The sequence below is a fragment of the Agelaius phoeniceus genome, chromosome Z (genome assembly GCF_051311805.1).
Source record: "Agelaius phoeniceus isolate bAgePho1 chromosome Z, bAgePho1.hap1, whole genome shotgun sequence".
NCBI lineage: Eukaryota > Metazoa > Chordata > Aves > Passeriformes > Icteridae > Agelaius > Agelaius phoeniceus.
Window position 1 is genome coordinate 84296738 of NC_135303.1, and position 14247 is coordinate 84310984.

Here is a 14247-nt window from a genome sequence, read left to right on the forward strand (position 1 = left end):
GTTTGTCCCTGAGGTGGGAGCATGGTACTCTGGACATAAAGCAGAACAGCACAGCTTCTGAGCTCTGCCCTATGTACTGTGTAAAGGATCTCAGCTGCAGGGAGCCAGCACTGGGACTGTGACAGCCCACACTAGGTAGATGTCATCCTCTCCCACTGCTCTGCTTTTTCCTTGTGTCACAAAGGATACTGTGGGCTCTGCACCAAGGAGAAGCCAGGGCTTTACACTCCTGGGAGCATGCACCATCACCCACTGCTACTTGTGGCAGGATAAGGTGAGGCCTCATTGTTTAACTCAGTGCTCAGTGGTGTGGCAGCAGCTCTCTGGCCACAGAGCAAAACACAACTTTCCCAGGCATCACTCTGGGAAAAGTCTCTGAGAAGATCAGAGAAAAGAACGAGAAACAATTCTTAACTTACTGCACCTCATATTGAGAACATGTGGAATGTGTTATGGAGATTTGTTTACCAAAGGGTGGTTTCTTTATTAGCCAATGGTGACGGTGTTTGGACTAAAGGACCAATCAAGTACACCTGTAGCAAACTAAGGTATAAAAGTATGGGTTTCTTAATAAAGATATATTAATCAGCCTTCTTTAATACATGGAGTCTATGCCAATTATTACCCGGCCAGGGGCCCATTGCAATGATACAGTGGGATGGACTCACAGCATTTTTGTGAGGCGCTCTCAAGACATGACCTGTACTGGTGGGTGGTAGGACACACTTCTGAGACTGGCACACACAGGTTGTGGTGGCACCTAGAGCTGCTCCAGCCCTGAGCAGCCTCACTCCTCACCTGTGCAATTCCTCCGACCATCTTCTCCTTCACCACCACCGTTTCATCATGGTCCTGGAAAGCAGCTGCCTTCTGCGCTGCCTTCACCAGATTGTCTGATGCCCTCTTCACGGCATTTCCAGCGGCCTGCAGCGGGGAGGAGGAGAGCATCAGTGTGAGTCACAGCCCCAGAGTATGACTGCTGTCCAGGGGTGTGAAGGAACTCCTGCCCCAGGCTGGGCAGCAGGCAGGACCGGCAGCCAGGAGCGCTGGGAGCTGCAGGCAGGGATTCCTTTACATGGCTTGCTGCCTTGTCACCCGCTCATGACCATTTCAGGCGTTTCTGCTCCCAGGCAGGCTCTGGCTCCTCTCTGAGCAGCAGGGCAGGGACTGGGAGGCAGCCCTGCTGCCTCTCCCCAGCCCTTGGCCCCAGTGCTGAGACCCCACATTAACCCCCCAACACACAGGCATTAACCTCTTGTGTGCCACGGCCTCTGAGGATTAACGGTGCTACAGAACATGCCCTCCACACATTAATCTCTTGAATATCAGTGAGGAAGTGCACCCATTTCAGATATTCCTGTGCCAGGTCGTTGTTTGTGAATGCTGTCAGGCTGAGCAGCCCAGCATCACTCACATGCCTGGCACAGCTAGCAGTGAAAACCAAGCAACTTGGAGCCTGTGTTCCAATGAACTTCCCACTGATGGCATGCAGGCAGGGAGCATGAGCCCTGGAAAGCATCCACGTGCCCTCACGCCACTCCCAGCCACCCTTCAAACAACCGGGGCTGAAGAGGCAGCCTAGGACTCACCTGGAGCCGCTTCATGGCCTCCGAGTCATGATCAGCCTTCACCTTGCAAGCCACCAGGAGCTGGGCTGTGGAAGCAGCCACCTGCTTGGCAGAGGAGATGAGCTTCTCCTCACTGGCATGGCCCTGCACCGCAGCGTTGGCAGCTTCGCACAGGTTGTTGGTGGCAGCTGCCACCATGCGTGCCTGCGGCAAGAGAGGCTGTCAGGGGAGGTACAGGAGCCCTGATCGGCTCCAGGGAGGTGGTGGGGCATGGGATGGAAAGAACCGGCTTCTACAGCATGTGGGAGAGGGAGGAAGAAACATGGCTGCTTCTTCCACTGAGGACAAGCAAAAGGGCAGAGCATCCTTGTGTTTGCAGCAGGAGTCAAGAGGAAAGTTTCCCCCTCAACCCCTCAGCATGACCTTGATACTCACAGCTGAAATGAGACCCTGGGACCACTGTCCATCATCCACTGCGTTGGCTGGGATGGCACCCACCTATGAAGAAGGAGAGGAGGAGTAAGGGTCACCACCCTGCACACCTCATGTCACAGGCATGAGGGTTACAAGCAGCCCCAGAAGAAGGAAGAACCCTTCTCTACATTTTCTTCTTCCCCTCTTATGGCCTTACTTTTCCTTGGGCCACTAATTCCCGCTGGGCTGCTGAGGCTGCCTTCACCAGGGCACTCGTGGCTGCAGCAATGGATTTGGCAGCTTCCAGGATCTGCTCCTCAAAGTTCAGGCTCTCATCTGCTTGCTGTGGGCAAAAGCAGAGTGTGAGTCCCAAGCAGGAGTTCTGGGACAGATGGAGCAGAACAGGAGGATGGCTGCAGGGGGCTGAGGGCAAACATATAAAGCTGGATTAAGGGCTATGGGGTGCAGCGGGACATGGGCTACCCAAGGAAAGTACAGCTGGGGATGTGGGAGGTAGCAGGAGTACAGGAAGAGGGACCAGCTGTCAGATGGGCCTTCAAACCTAAAGCACAGACAGGGGAGCCCCAGCCCACCCCAAGCTGAGCATGAAGGTCAGACAAGGCTCAGCACTGCTACCTTGGGCTTGGCTCTTGGTTTCAGCTGCTCCAGCTTCTTGGCTGCAGCCTCAATGGCAGCTGCTGCCCCCAGCAGCTCATTCTCAGCGATGACAGTAGGGTCTTCTGGGTCAACCCACTCTGTCCCTAGGAACACCGGGAAGCCAGGCAGGTTACACCTGCATGCAGTCTCATTTCTCAGTTTCCCTGCCTCCTCCAGCAGCTGCTGAGCCCTCCACCCTAATCCCAGCCCTTGTTTATGCCCCTCTGAGCAGGATCTTTCCTTACCTTTCATGGCCTCAGCTGCCTGGATGAGCTCAGTGACAGAGCTGGCCACGCGCTTGGAGAAGCCTGCCAGCTGCTGCTTCAGCTCGTGGGTTGGCTTCTGCAGGATCTGGGGAGAAGGAGCAGATGTAAGCACCTGGAAAAGGGGAACTTCATGGGTCTGTTTGGAGTGCACTCCCCAGGGAAGTAGGGTGGGATCCCCCAGCCCCCTCCCACACGTGTACACATCAGGCACTGTCTGAGATGCTTTCTCAAGTGAGTCTGGCTATTCTCTTTGTCCACAGGACAGGATGAGCTTCCCTCCTGCATTCACAGCTTCTGGAACATCTCACAGATACAAGACCCTCAGCACAAGCCTTTCTGCACTCAGCAGCTACCCACACCAAGATTTCTCCCCTGCAAATCATTTCAAGCTCCGTATCACCTTTGCTGTCCCCATTTTGGAGGTTTGTTTGCAAATGCAAGCTGGGCAAAGGGGCAAACCCTGGAGTGACATCCCAGCCAAGGAGGGCTGGCCCATCAGGATGAGGTGGCAGGCAGTGCCCTAAGGGTCCTCCCCTGGGTTGGAGGGACACATGCACACACCACAGCACACGTGTGCACGCACACAGGGTCTGTATGCACAAGCAGAGCTCACTGCTGGCCCAACTTGCACCAGACAGGCAGCAGCTGCTCATCAGCTAGAGCAGGGGTGAGTACACAAACACAAACACAAGGACCCCAGGGTCCCTGTGGACACACGCAATCCCACCCCAGCACTGGGCTGGGCACACAGACACGCCATGAGCAAGGCTCATGCTGAGGTTAGAGACCAGCAGGCACCCCAGTGTTGCCTTACTCACCGGCTGACAGAGAGGAAGGAGAAGAGAGAAAAGAAAGCAGTGAACACCTCAGCCAGAAGGAAAGGGAGATAGGGGAGGGGAGGGGAAGGTGGGTACTTTTTGGTAAGAGGTGAAGGGCAGCCAAGAGGAGCAGTGGGAACAAAGGATCAGAGATCCTGGGGAGCTGTGCTGCCAGTATTAGCTCTTACTTCAGCCTTGCAGGGCCAGGCAAGATGAGGCACACAGGGCACCTGGATGAGGCTCCCACAGCCAGAGGAGCCACCTACACTCAGAGTAGCCATGGATCCTCTCTCCTCCTCACACCCTTTGCACCTTAGTTCTCCCCACCCTGAATTGCTTCACTGCAGTTTTGAGCCACGGAATCTCTCTGCTTTTGGAGGGAGAAACCTATTGTTACCAAATACCAAGTCCCCATGGAGGCTCAAATTCCTACCCCTCCCCAGTGAAATATGCAGGCTTTCCCACTCCTCTGCCGGGAGCCATGTTTTCCAGCCTGAGACAAATAACCCTTATTCTTGAACCCTAACCATACTTGTTCATGCTCTGCAGAAGGCACTGGTTCCCTTGGGGACAAAGTGTACAGCAATGACCTTGCTGCTGCTGGGGAATGAGGCAGCACCCCATCTGCCATCTGCCACCTCCCCTCCCATTCCCCTAGATCCTTCCTGCTTGTGGTTTCCCAGGAACCCGCTGTCCTTTGATAAACAGGACCCATGAGCTTCACTCCTGCCCTCACAGACCACAGTGCTGTGGAGACTGAAGTAAGTCATGGCTTTTTCCTGGCCTTGTGTTGGGCCATCCCAGCAGAGAGACCAGAGCAGCGTGAGGCTCAGAGTGATGGCACAGAGTGATGGCTGGTTTGCCCTCATGAGCACATCTAGTCTAAATGCCTTATTATTAAGCCTGCTGTCTGCTCTGACAATGTGTTTAAAACTGCTAAATGATCTCTGTCTGGAGCTGGAGACACCCCGGAGGCTACAAGCTTACTAAGAGGCACCTCCAGTGAACATTTTTAAGGATGTTCCAATGTATGATAGTCAAAACATTGCAGAGCAGCAGGATGGTAACACCCAAAATACAGGGGAATGGCGTGCTCCTGCAAGTAGGCTGACCTCGGGCACTGCCACACTAAGTCATTAGCCTAATCATCTGTTAACAACAGGTCAGCCAGAGAATTTCTACTCAGCACTCCAGCCTTGGCTGCCATGATTCATGTGTGCCTGAAGCATCTTCCAGGCAGACATTTGATCTAGATGCAGAAGATGGAAAACTCACTGCTCCCCTTGGAACTGTACCCCAGTGGTTGCCTCCCTTGAATAAAACCACCCTTTGACTTCTCCTCTCCGCAGCTTCCATTTCTAGCCATCAATTCCTGCCCACCTCCCCCTGCTGCTGCCAGTGCTGGTTACTCTCTGCCTAAGGGGGCTTTCCCTGCAGGAAACCACAGTTTGGGCTCCACCACTTTGTAGCTGGTGATCCCAGACAGCAGACTGTCACTAACCAGCTTAGTGCAACCTTGACACAGAGCTGAATCACTGTCAGTCTTTGTCCTGTTTGAGAGATCTCACAGCACCATGGGTTGAGTGTGCACATCCCCACAGTGCCCCTGACTCCACTTCTGTGGTCTTGCCAAGAATGCAAGCTGTTGGAAGGACTTCACTGGATCTTTCCTACCATGCTAGAGGCTTAATTTACTTCTTGTAAACTAATGTTGCAGCTGAAGTCCTTGGGAGGACTCAGGCAGAGGGAGACTGGATCAAAAGGGTGCAGTGGGCTCTTCCAGTCATTATCTTTGCTATGGCAGGCACTGTTCATCTCCCACACATAGTGCTGTGAGCATGACACTTTGTTTTCCCACTGCCTGAGGTCCATTATTCCTATCACTTTTACTGGAAGCTGTATTTTTACAAGATTATGCTACCATATTATTGATTTCCAGCCTCCATCTGTTTGCAGTCAGTTAATCTCCATCTGTTGCTAGCAAAATACCTTTCTTAGAGCCTGTTGAGCTCTCTGACATCTGCTTCCATGGCAGGGGCATGGACACACGCTGTGCCAGCACAGGCAGCAATGTGGGCTGTGCAAAGGGTTCAGTGGGAAGAGGTGAAGAGTCCAGAGGATCTTGGGGATCTGGGGAACACCCAGGCAATCCACGGTCAGCCTCTGCCCACCCTGGAAACCGGAGTGGGGACACTCACCACCAGCACATGCTCCAGCAGCTCCAGGTAGCCATCAGCACACTCCTTGCCGAAGCGCAGCGCCCGTTGCCGCACGTCCCCGCTCACCTCCGGGTGGTAGGCTGCTTCCTGCAACCCAGACACAGGGAAACCCCTATTCACATCCAGCACCATCCCCCTCCACCCACAAATCCGTGCTAGAGATCCACCCCCACTGCCCGCCCCACCTTGCAGGAGCGCAGCATGTCTGCGATGGCCCGGCGGCTCAGGTTGGCCGTGGCGATGACATCCTCCTGCCGGCACGAGTTGCCAGCGGCCACCGCTTTGGCTGTGGCCATCGTGATGCCTTTCGTCATGCGGATGAAGTCCTCTGGGGTGGAGACCTTGGCAGGAGGCACCAGGGAGGAGAAGACCTGTGGGGCAAGAGGCAGCGGTGAGGCGCAGGGCGGCAGGCGAGCAGCGCGGCAGCCACAGCCCCGCGGCCGTACGCACCGCCAGCTCCTGGCGAATGTGCTCGATGGTGGCCTCCAGTGCCCGTGTCCCCTTCGTGGCCTCGTCCTCAACAGCCTTCACTGTCTTCAGCAAGGAAGTGACGTTTGTCACCATCACCTATGGGAGGAGAGAGAGAGAGCCAGGTGAATTCCCACACAAGCTCTGGCCTGTTGCCAGCACCTGTCCTTCTCCTGTGGATTGGTCCCAAACTGCTCCATCCCCATACTCCACTCAAACTGCCCCAAGTGCTCCTCTGCAAGCTGTGCTCCACCTTTTATTGTCCCTTCCTACCCTTTTGTCCTGACTGCACCCCAGTTGTGTTCCTGTGCCCACACAGGCAGAAAAACACCCTTCTCTTTCTGCAGCCCCACTGGCTCCTCCCCTTCTTCCCATCGCAACCAGCACAGACCTTGGCAGAGTTCTTCAGCTGGTAGACAGCAGGGTCATCTCCAGCTTTGCCAGCAGCTGCTTTCGTGGCACCAATCAGGTCTCCAAGTGCCTTGGCCACATCCTTCACAGCATTGATCAGGACCACCTGGGGAGAGCAAGATCAGGGGAACGGCTGAGCTAAAGTCACTTGGGCTGGGGGTGGTGTGGCTCAGCAGTGAGAGATTTGGGCACCACAGGGCACACAGGAGTCCAGCTCAGCTAGCACCAGCCCCCTCTCTCCCCAACTCTTGGGATCCAGCCTGAGCACCACATGACACCTGCATCCCTCAACCCCACTAAGCAAGCTACAGCAGCCTCCACTCAGCCCACACACCCAATCACACCTGGGTTTCTGGGTCTTCAGATCCCAGGCTGGCAGCACCCAGCTTCACCACCTCTGCCAGGCGGGTGATGGTGGACACAGAGGACTGGGCTGCCTGGGCTAGCTTCTCCTGGCTGGCTGTGGCATTCTGCACCAACACCTTGGTGTCCTCCACCAGTGCCTTGGCTGTCTTCAAGATGCCCTCCCTGGAGAGAAAATGTGCATCAGGGAGGACACAGCTCTCTACCGCACACATGGTCCTTGGGGTACAGAGAGACTGTGGATCCTGGCTTTCCCATGTACAAACTGAAGTTTTGGGAAATTGAGCCAGCATGACCTGAGCTTGAAGCTCTCCTTGGGGCTAGTCCACAGCTCAGAAAGACCATGGGACACAGCTTGACACTCCTGTCTCTGGCTGAGCAGAGGCTGGACAGGGTGCCTGGGTACCTGTGGTCAGCAAAGGTCTCAGAGTTCTCCCGGTTGAGGGTTCCTGCAGTAGCAAACATGATGGTGGTGTCAAGGTCAGCAATGATGCCGGAGACAGCGCTGGCTGCTGTGATGCAGGCTTGTGTCCCACGGTTCCCAGCCTGAAGAGCTGCCAGCACATGAGACACCTGTGGGGTACGAGTAAAGTGACTAGGGGAGCAGAGCAGGTTCAGGGAACCCTCACTGCACACACCTCCAACACCCCCAAGGGTGGCGCTGCTTCATACCAAGGAGAGGAACTGGGAATATTTTGGTCTGCACACCCCTTCTTAGCTTACGGTTATTTATTTTTACCTTGCAACTATCATGTTTGGTGGTCTAAGAGATGGTGGACTCAGCTAGTTTCAAATTAGTAAGAGTTGCAGATGCCAGGCACAACTGACAAGTGTTTACTGTTGTGTTTTTGCTGACAAGCACTGCTCTCTACCCATATCAACTAGACTTTTTAAGCCACATTTTTTCATCTGTTTTTCAGAAGTGTGCTCTTTAGATTGGCTTGATGGACAGGATGCCAGCAAAAGGTGAAGGGAAGACTGATCAGTGAGCATGAGCTGCAACCATTGTTTGCAGATGCTTTGCCCAACTCTGCAAGAACTGATCTGGAGAGCCCTGGCCTGTCATCAGTGTGTAGGTCAGTTTTCCCAGGCAGGCTGCAGCACCTGGGCATCACACTCACCCACCAGCTGCTGTTATAGTGTCTGCAGAGGGGGATCAATCCTCCACCCCATCAGCTGGGCAGGGGGAGTGTGGCCAAGAGAGCCAACAGATTCCAACAGGACCAGGAAACCACCCTTGGAGTGGTGGCTCCAAGGGCACATGGCTGAATCCAGTATCCCTCCCACTTCACCACTGACCTCTCAACACCTACCTTCTCAGAAACCTTGCGTGCACTCTCTATCAGCTCCTTCTTGGTGTAGGCATCGCTGGGGCTGCACTGCAGGGCTCCAGCCTTGGTGACCAGGGCAGCACAGCCATGACCCAGCTCCTGCACCCGGCGCTTGATGTGGGAGCCGATCTGCAGAGGAATGTGTGTGTGACAGAGTCAGCAGGGAACTAAGCCCTGCATCTGTGACACCCGCTGGGAAACACCCGCCACCCAGCTCCTCTTTCCCAATCCTCCCACTCAGGGGAAGGAAAAAGGAAACACAGCTTTGCTCCTTGTTTCTATGTCATGTTTCAGGGGAGGTGTGAAAGCTGCCTGTCCCCAGCTCCAATGGGAGGTTCAAATGTCCCTGTCCTCTGTTCTCACGCCCCAACAGCCCCTGCTCTGCCCCACATCACACTCCAGCACTTCCCCCGGGCTCGCACCTCCTCGTTCTCGGCAGTGAGGGCAGCCGGCTTGGCCTCTTGTGCCAGCTGCCCATAGTCATGGGTGAGTTGGTTGGCCAGTATGCCCAGCTCATCTGGGTTGGTGGTGGATTTGGTGACCTGTTGATGGAAGAAGAGCAGGAGTTGGAAAGGTAAGGAGGGCAGTAGCCTGACTCAGCAGCAGGCAGTGCATTCTAGAGTGACAGGCTTGCTTGCACCCACCATTTCCTGCACAGTCACTGCAATAGCCTTGGCTGTCTTCACCATCGTGGTCTGGTAATCCACAAAGGTACCTTCTGGCTCACCCATGGGCCCCTCGTCCAGCTGCAAGAGACCACCAGGAGATTCTGGCTCCAGCTCTGACCCAGAAGGTCTTTAGCTTGTAGGGTTTGACCATGACTCTCCCTCTCTCCCACATCCAGCTCTGTCCAGGTCCTCTCCTTGCTCCCCTCACCTGGTTGATGGCTTGGGTGATGGAGTCCACCATGCCCCCCACGACACCTGCAGCACTGGCTGCCTCATTCAGGGTGGTGGTCAGGTCCTCCACAGCTTCCTTCATCATTTGCACGGCCTCTTCCAGAGCTTCCTGGGTGTGGGCAGCTTGCTGCAAGGAGAAGCCAGAGTGAGGGAAGACAGGTGGTGGCTCCCCTCCCAACAGGGATGCTGTACACTGACTCTGGGTTTTCCATGTCTGGCTCACGTGTGTGCACCATGCAGCACCCACATGCAAAGGAGGGCAGGCCACTGACACGTGCCCCTCCTGCTCACCTTGGGGTTCCCACCAGCCTCCTTGGCTGTGTACAGCATCTGCAAGGCGGATTCAGCCAGTGTTTTGGTCTGGTCCAGGAGGTTCATCTGCTGCTGGTGGTTGGGTGTTTTGGAAGCAGCACCAACAGCTGCCATAATGAGTGGCTCGAAATACTGAGCCATCTGGGACACCTAGGGAAGAGCAGTGTCAGCACCAGCAGCTCCCAGCCCCAGCTGCATTGTACCTCTCCTCCCCAGGCACCAAGTGCCACATCCCCATTACCTTGTGCCCCAGCTGTGAGGCCTCGGCCCGTGCTGCAGCAGCCACAGGCTCGATCAGGTTGCTGATCTCCTGGACAGCTGTGATCATCTGATTGTGCAGTGCCTGTAAAAAGAGAGAGTGTTGCATGAGGCTGCAGCAGGGCTGGGGTCCCTTCATGCTGCTGAGAGTCTGAGGGAGGATGCCCAGTCCCTTAGTCTTGCCCACAGCATGTCCCTGACCCACCTCCTGGGAAATATCTTGTCGGGGGGCCAGCTGCTGGCTGATGGCAGCGAGGGATGCCTGGTCCACCTCCCGCAGGCATCTGTTCAGGACCTCAATGGCCTCATCACACTCCCGCTGTCCTGGAGCTTTGTCCCTGAGTGACAGATGAATCAGCCAAGCACTGGCAGCTGCTACACCACCCCTTCACCTCCAGCCTTGACTGGTGCTGGTGACGGGCAAGATCCCTCTCCCAGGCTTTGGGGCAACCCAGTGTGATAGAGCCAGGGCGCAGCAATGTGTGTTCCCATCAACCCTTGTGAGAACTGGAGAAGCAGCTTCCAGGAAGGACAAAAGGGACAGTGTCTTCCATCCTGCCCCTTGCCTGCCTGCACCAGCTGTGTCCAAGGAGATAATGAGCCAAAACAGCTCCAGGAATGCTTGCTCAGGGCAGGGGTATGTGCCAGCAGGGAAAGAACCACAGTCACAGAAGGACTCTGCTCACCTCATGTTGGTGATCAGCTTCTTGATGGAGTCTGAGACCGTGCGTGAGTGGCCAGCAAGCACTGACCACTGCGGTGGGTCCTTGGGGTTGACAGCCAGAGAGCGGGCAGTCTGGATGAGGCCAGCAGAGCTCTCCAGCATGGTCTTGGCTGAAATGACAATGGGCTCCATGGCTCTGCGCCCCTGCACAGGGAGACAACAGGTGAGGCAAGGGAGTGTGCATGGGAAGTTTCTCCCTCTGCCACGACCCTTACCCTGGAGCAGCCCCTTGAAGCCCAAGGCTTGCTGCCACCTCCCCATCACAGCCCCTCAGTGCAGGCCCCCCCAGGCTCAGGGAAGGCACAGCTTCTCTCCACCCCAGAGTAAAGCCTGTCACAGCCAGGCTCCATCCTCCCTGTCCCAGCAGCATCCCACCTCTGGGCTGATCTGAGCAGGAACGGTGGCAAACTCTGGGTTGGAAGCAAAGGCTGTCAGGTTATCCACAGCCTCTATGAGAGGGGCGGTGGCAGCACGGCACCGCTCCCGGTTCTCTTCGTTGAACTCGCCATCCAGGGCCTGGTGTGGAGAGACCAGAGCAGTTACCCAACCCCCACTGCACACCCCAAAATCCATCACCACCTCACTGCCTCAGAAGGGACTCCGCACCTTGATGGTCTTCACCAGGTTGGCAGTGCTGTTGGCCACCTCCTTGGCCGACTGGACGAACTGGCGCTTGGCCACAGGATTGGCGGTGCGGGAGGACGCCAGACGGCACGTGTTGCACAGGGCTGAGGTGTGCTTTGCTACGATGGTGGCTGCTGACAGCACCTGCAGGGGAAAGCAGAGTAAGGCAGGATTCACGTGCTATTCCTACAGCTCTCCCTTCTCACCACCCTGTGCAGGGCACCAGTGACCACAGGCATCCCGATCACCAAGATCCTGCATGCCCTGTCTGGACTGCCATCATTGCACCAAAGCTGCCAGCTGGTTCCCAGTGCAGCTGATGGGGCCTGATGAGACATTAGCCATCATCTTGGCCAATTCTTGGGATGCAGCACTTCCAACTAGCTTCATTCCTTTTGATGCAATCAAATGCCTGTAATGGAACCCCACCCCACACTCACCTGTGACTGAGTACACGCAGGGTCCACCAGGTTCTGGCAGGCCATCTGGATGGCTTGGTTAGCTCTAGCAAACTGAGTGGGATCCACCAAGCCCTGCTGTCCGGCCTGGCTGTTGGGGTCTGAGACCCCCACAAGGTAGGCAGCCTAGGAACATGGGAGATGTGGTGAGAGAGAGCCTGCACACTGCAGGGAGTCTGACAGAGAGCACGGGCTGCTGAGGAGTCTGGCAGCATTTCCCACTGATTTGGAAAGGCAGGGGTGGGGGTGCATGCAACAACTATGTCCCTGGGGTAAGGCTCAGGGCTGGGACTGAGTGCATCTCACCTGGGCAGCTGCCTCTGTCAGCCCACAGAGAGCTTTGGAGGCGGCACTGATAGACTCGCCAAACTCAGGCAGTTTGCTGTTCTTGGCATTCTGGGAGATGCCAGCCATGGACTCTCCCAGCACCTACAGGACACACCACACGCTGATTATGGAGACCGCCTCCAATTTCCACAGTGCTCCCAGGATCAGAGTTCACTGTGTTTCATTGGCAGGGGAGGAATCACCTTTCCCTTTGTTCATATATCCTTCCCAAGCCCTCCCTGTTTTTCCCCAAACCTCCATTCAGGGCTTACCTTGGAGTTCTCCATGACACTGTCAAGGCAGTTGAAGTAGGACATGTCATTGACAGTCTGGGTGGGGTTCTCCAACAATTCCTTCACTGTCTGCAGGGACACAGGTGTCACACCCAGAGGAAAGTTCTGCATCCTCCACCTGCACCTCCTCTTCATTCCCTCCTGGTCCTTGCAGTGGGGTGCAGCTCCCCCCATACCCAACATCTCAACCCCTCCAGTGCCTTGTCCAGTGGCTTCTTACCTCCAGCTCTCGCAGGGCATTGTCACACTCCTTTTGGCCTGGGGCCTGCTGGGTGCACATGGTGATCAGCTGGTTAATGCTGTCAGTCACAGCCCTGCCAGGGACACGGGAGAAAGATCCACAGATCAGTGCATGCCCCACCACCCAGCCCCACTACTGTCTATGGCCAGCAGCTCTCAAGGAGCAGCTCCTCTTACCGTGCTGCTGCTGCCAGCTGATTCTTGAGGTTGGGGGCAGCAGGGTCAGCTGAGAGAGCCTTTGCAGCCAGCAGCAGCTTGCTGGAGGACATGGAAATGCTCTTCAAGTTCGACACTACCTGTGCCTGGTCCTCCTTATTCTGCAATAAGCCAAAATGAGTTTTCTGCAGCACCTTTTAAAGTCTACACCCACCCTGGGTCTTCTCTGGGGATTTTCAAGCTGAGCTAGTTCCCTTCATCCAACTTGTCCGCCAACAGCAAGGAAATATGAATTCTTGCTGAACTAACCTAAGCCACCTTCTCCCTGTTGCTGTGGTTTTGCACAGCTCCAGTCCTCATCTCCCTGGCTGCATTGGCCACAGCCACCCTAACCACCACTGTCTGGCCACTCTGTCTTTGATCAGCTACCTTCTCAGATATCCCAAATCTCTCCCTTCATTTAGGATACCCCAACAAGCATTTCCTCTCACCGGGGACTGGCTGGCCATCTCCACTCCTGCCTGCAGGAATTCATTGAAGTCATGTCCGAATTTGCCAGAGGACTTGGCCAGGTCTTGAGGGGTGCCACGCGACGCCTGAACCAGCTCATTGGCAGACTGATTGAGCCCTGCTGCTGCCTGGTTCAGCTGGCTCTGCGCCTCCTGGAAGCTCTTGGTGCTGGGAGGAAACTGGAAGGAAGGAGAGAGATTAGGAGAGACAGAGATATGAGTGGAGATGGCAGATGAAAGTCTGGCACATGCCTGGGGATATGCAAGAGTGACCCAGCAGTTGGACCAGCCTGCATCGCCAGATTTTCCCCTTCCCCTCCTGCCCCAGCTCAGCTCACCGAATCTGAGAGCAGCCTCTTGCTGGCCTCTCCCACCATGCGGATGGCAGCGTCCACGTCCCGCTGCCCTGGCAGGCAGTTAACACAGCGGTTCAGGGCCTGCGACACTGCCTTGGCCACCTGCAGGGAAGCAAAGAGAGGTCACCACCTCCCAGCCAGACCCACACCCTTCCCACAGCCTGGGGTACCCCCTGTCCCCACCTGGGCCAGGCGCTGCTGGCTCTCTGGGTCCCCAGGTTTGGCCACTGCTTTCCGGGCCTCTTCAATGAGGTTGTTGGCTTTGTCCATGACATCACTGGCACACTCCAGCATGGCACTCTGTGCCTGCGGGTCGGAGGTGTTGGCTGCCACACCACGGGCAGCCTGGCTGAGTGAGCGCAGGGCCTGGGCGACTTCCCGGGCAGCAATTCCTGGGGGGATGGAGAGGTCAATGCCTGTCAGCTCAGTGCCCCTTCCCCCAGCCCTGTTGTGAGGCCAGTACCTGTGTAGTTCTCATTGCCCTGGGCCACTTCTCCCAAGAGGTGAGCGATAGCAGAGCTGACAGCTTTGGTGCTGTTCCCCAGGTCCTGGGCACACTTCTCCATCTGCAGGGGG

At 56.0% G+C, this 14247-nt stretch overlaps 1 protein-coding gene across 1 annotated transcript in view; it reads right to left on the reverse strand.

Moving 5' to 3' along the window:
• TLN1 (talin 1) overlaps nucleotides 1–14247 on the reverse strand; it is a 35000-nt gene that overhangs the window by 1352 nt on the left and 19401 nt on the right. Inside the window, exons 26-56 of the mRNA XM_054651603.2 lie at nucleotides 14135–14237; nucleotides 13855–14063; nucleotides 13654–13773; nucleotides 13298–13495; nucleotides 12828–12967; nucleotides 12631–12724; nucleotides 12390–12479; nucleotides 12097–12219; nucleotides 11773–11916; nucleotides 11315–11476; nucleotides 11084–11224; nucleotides 10671–10852; nucleotides 10190–10322; nucleotides 9968–10069; nucleotides 9706–9876; nucleotides 9392–9541; nucleotides 9160–9261; nucleotides 8938–9057; nucleotides 8498–8644; nucleotides 7591–7757; nucleotides 7166–7349; nucleotides 6802–6927; nucleotides 6393–6509; nucleotides 6128–6313; nucleotides 5922–6029; nucleotides 2885–2990; nucleotides 2619–2743; nucleotides 2200–2325; nucleotides 2004–2066; nucleotides 1590–1772; nucleotides 799–924 (exon numbers count right to left, since the gene is read on the reverse strand). Coding sequence (XP_054507578.2) covers nucleotides 799–924; nucleotides 1590–1772; nucleotides 2004–2066; nucleotides 2200–2325; nucleotides 2619–2743; nucleotides 2885–2990; nucleotides 5922–6029; nucleotides 6128–6313; nucleotides 6393–6509; nucleotides 6802–6927; nucleotides 7166–7349; nucleotides 7591–7757; nucleotides 8498–8644; nucleotides 8938–9057; nucleotides 9160–9261; nucleotides 9392–9541; nucleotides 9706–9876; nucleotides 9968–10069; nucleotides 10190–10322; nucleotides 10671–10852; nucleotides 11084–11224; nucleotides 11315–11476; nucleotides 11773–11916; nucleotides 12097–12219; nucleotides 12390–12479; nucleotides 12631–12724; nucleotides 12828–12967; nucleotides 13298–13495; nucleotides 13654–13773; nucleotides 13855–14063; nucleotides 14135–14237 — 4248 coding nt within the window. The remainder of the gene's footprint in view (nucleotides 1–798; nucleotides 925–1589; nucleotides 1773–2003; nucleotides 2067–2199; nucleotides 2326–2618; nucleotides 2744–2884; nucleotides 2991–5921; nucleotides 6030–6127; nucleotides 6314–6392; nucleotides 6510–6801; nucleotides 6928–7165; nucleotides 7350–7590; nucleotides 7758–8497; nucleotides 8645–8937; nucleotides 9058–9159; nucleotides 9262–9391; nucleotides 9542–9705; nucleotides 9877–9967; nucleotides 10070–10189; nucleotides 10323–10670; nucleotides 10853–11083; nucleotides 11225–11314; nucleotides 11477–11772; nucleotides 11917–12096; nucleotides 12220–12389; nucleotides 12480–12630; nucleotides 12725–12827; nucleotides 12968–13297; nucleotides 13496–13653; nucleotides 13774–13854; nucleotides 14064–14134; nucleotides 14238–14247) is intronic.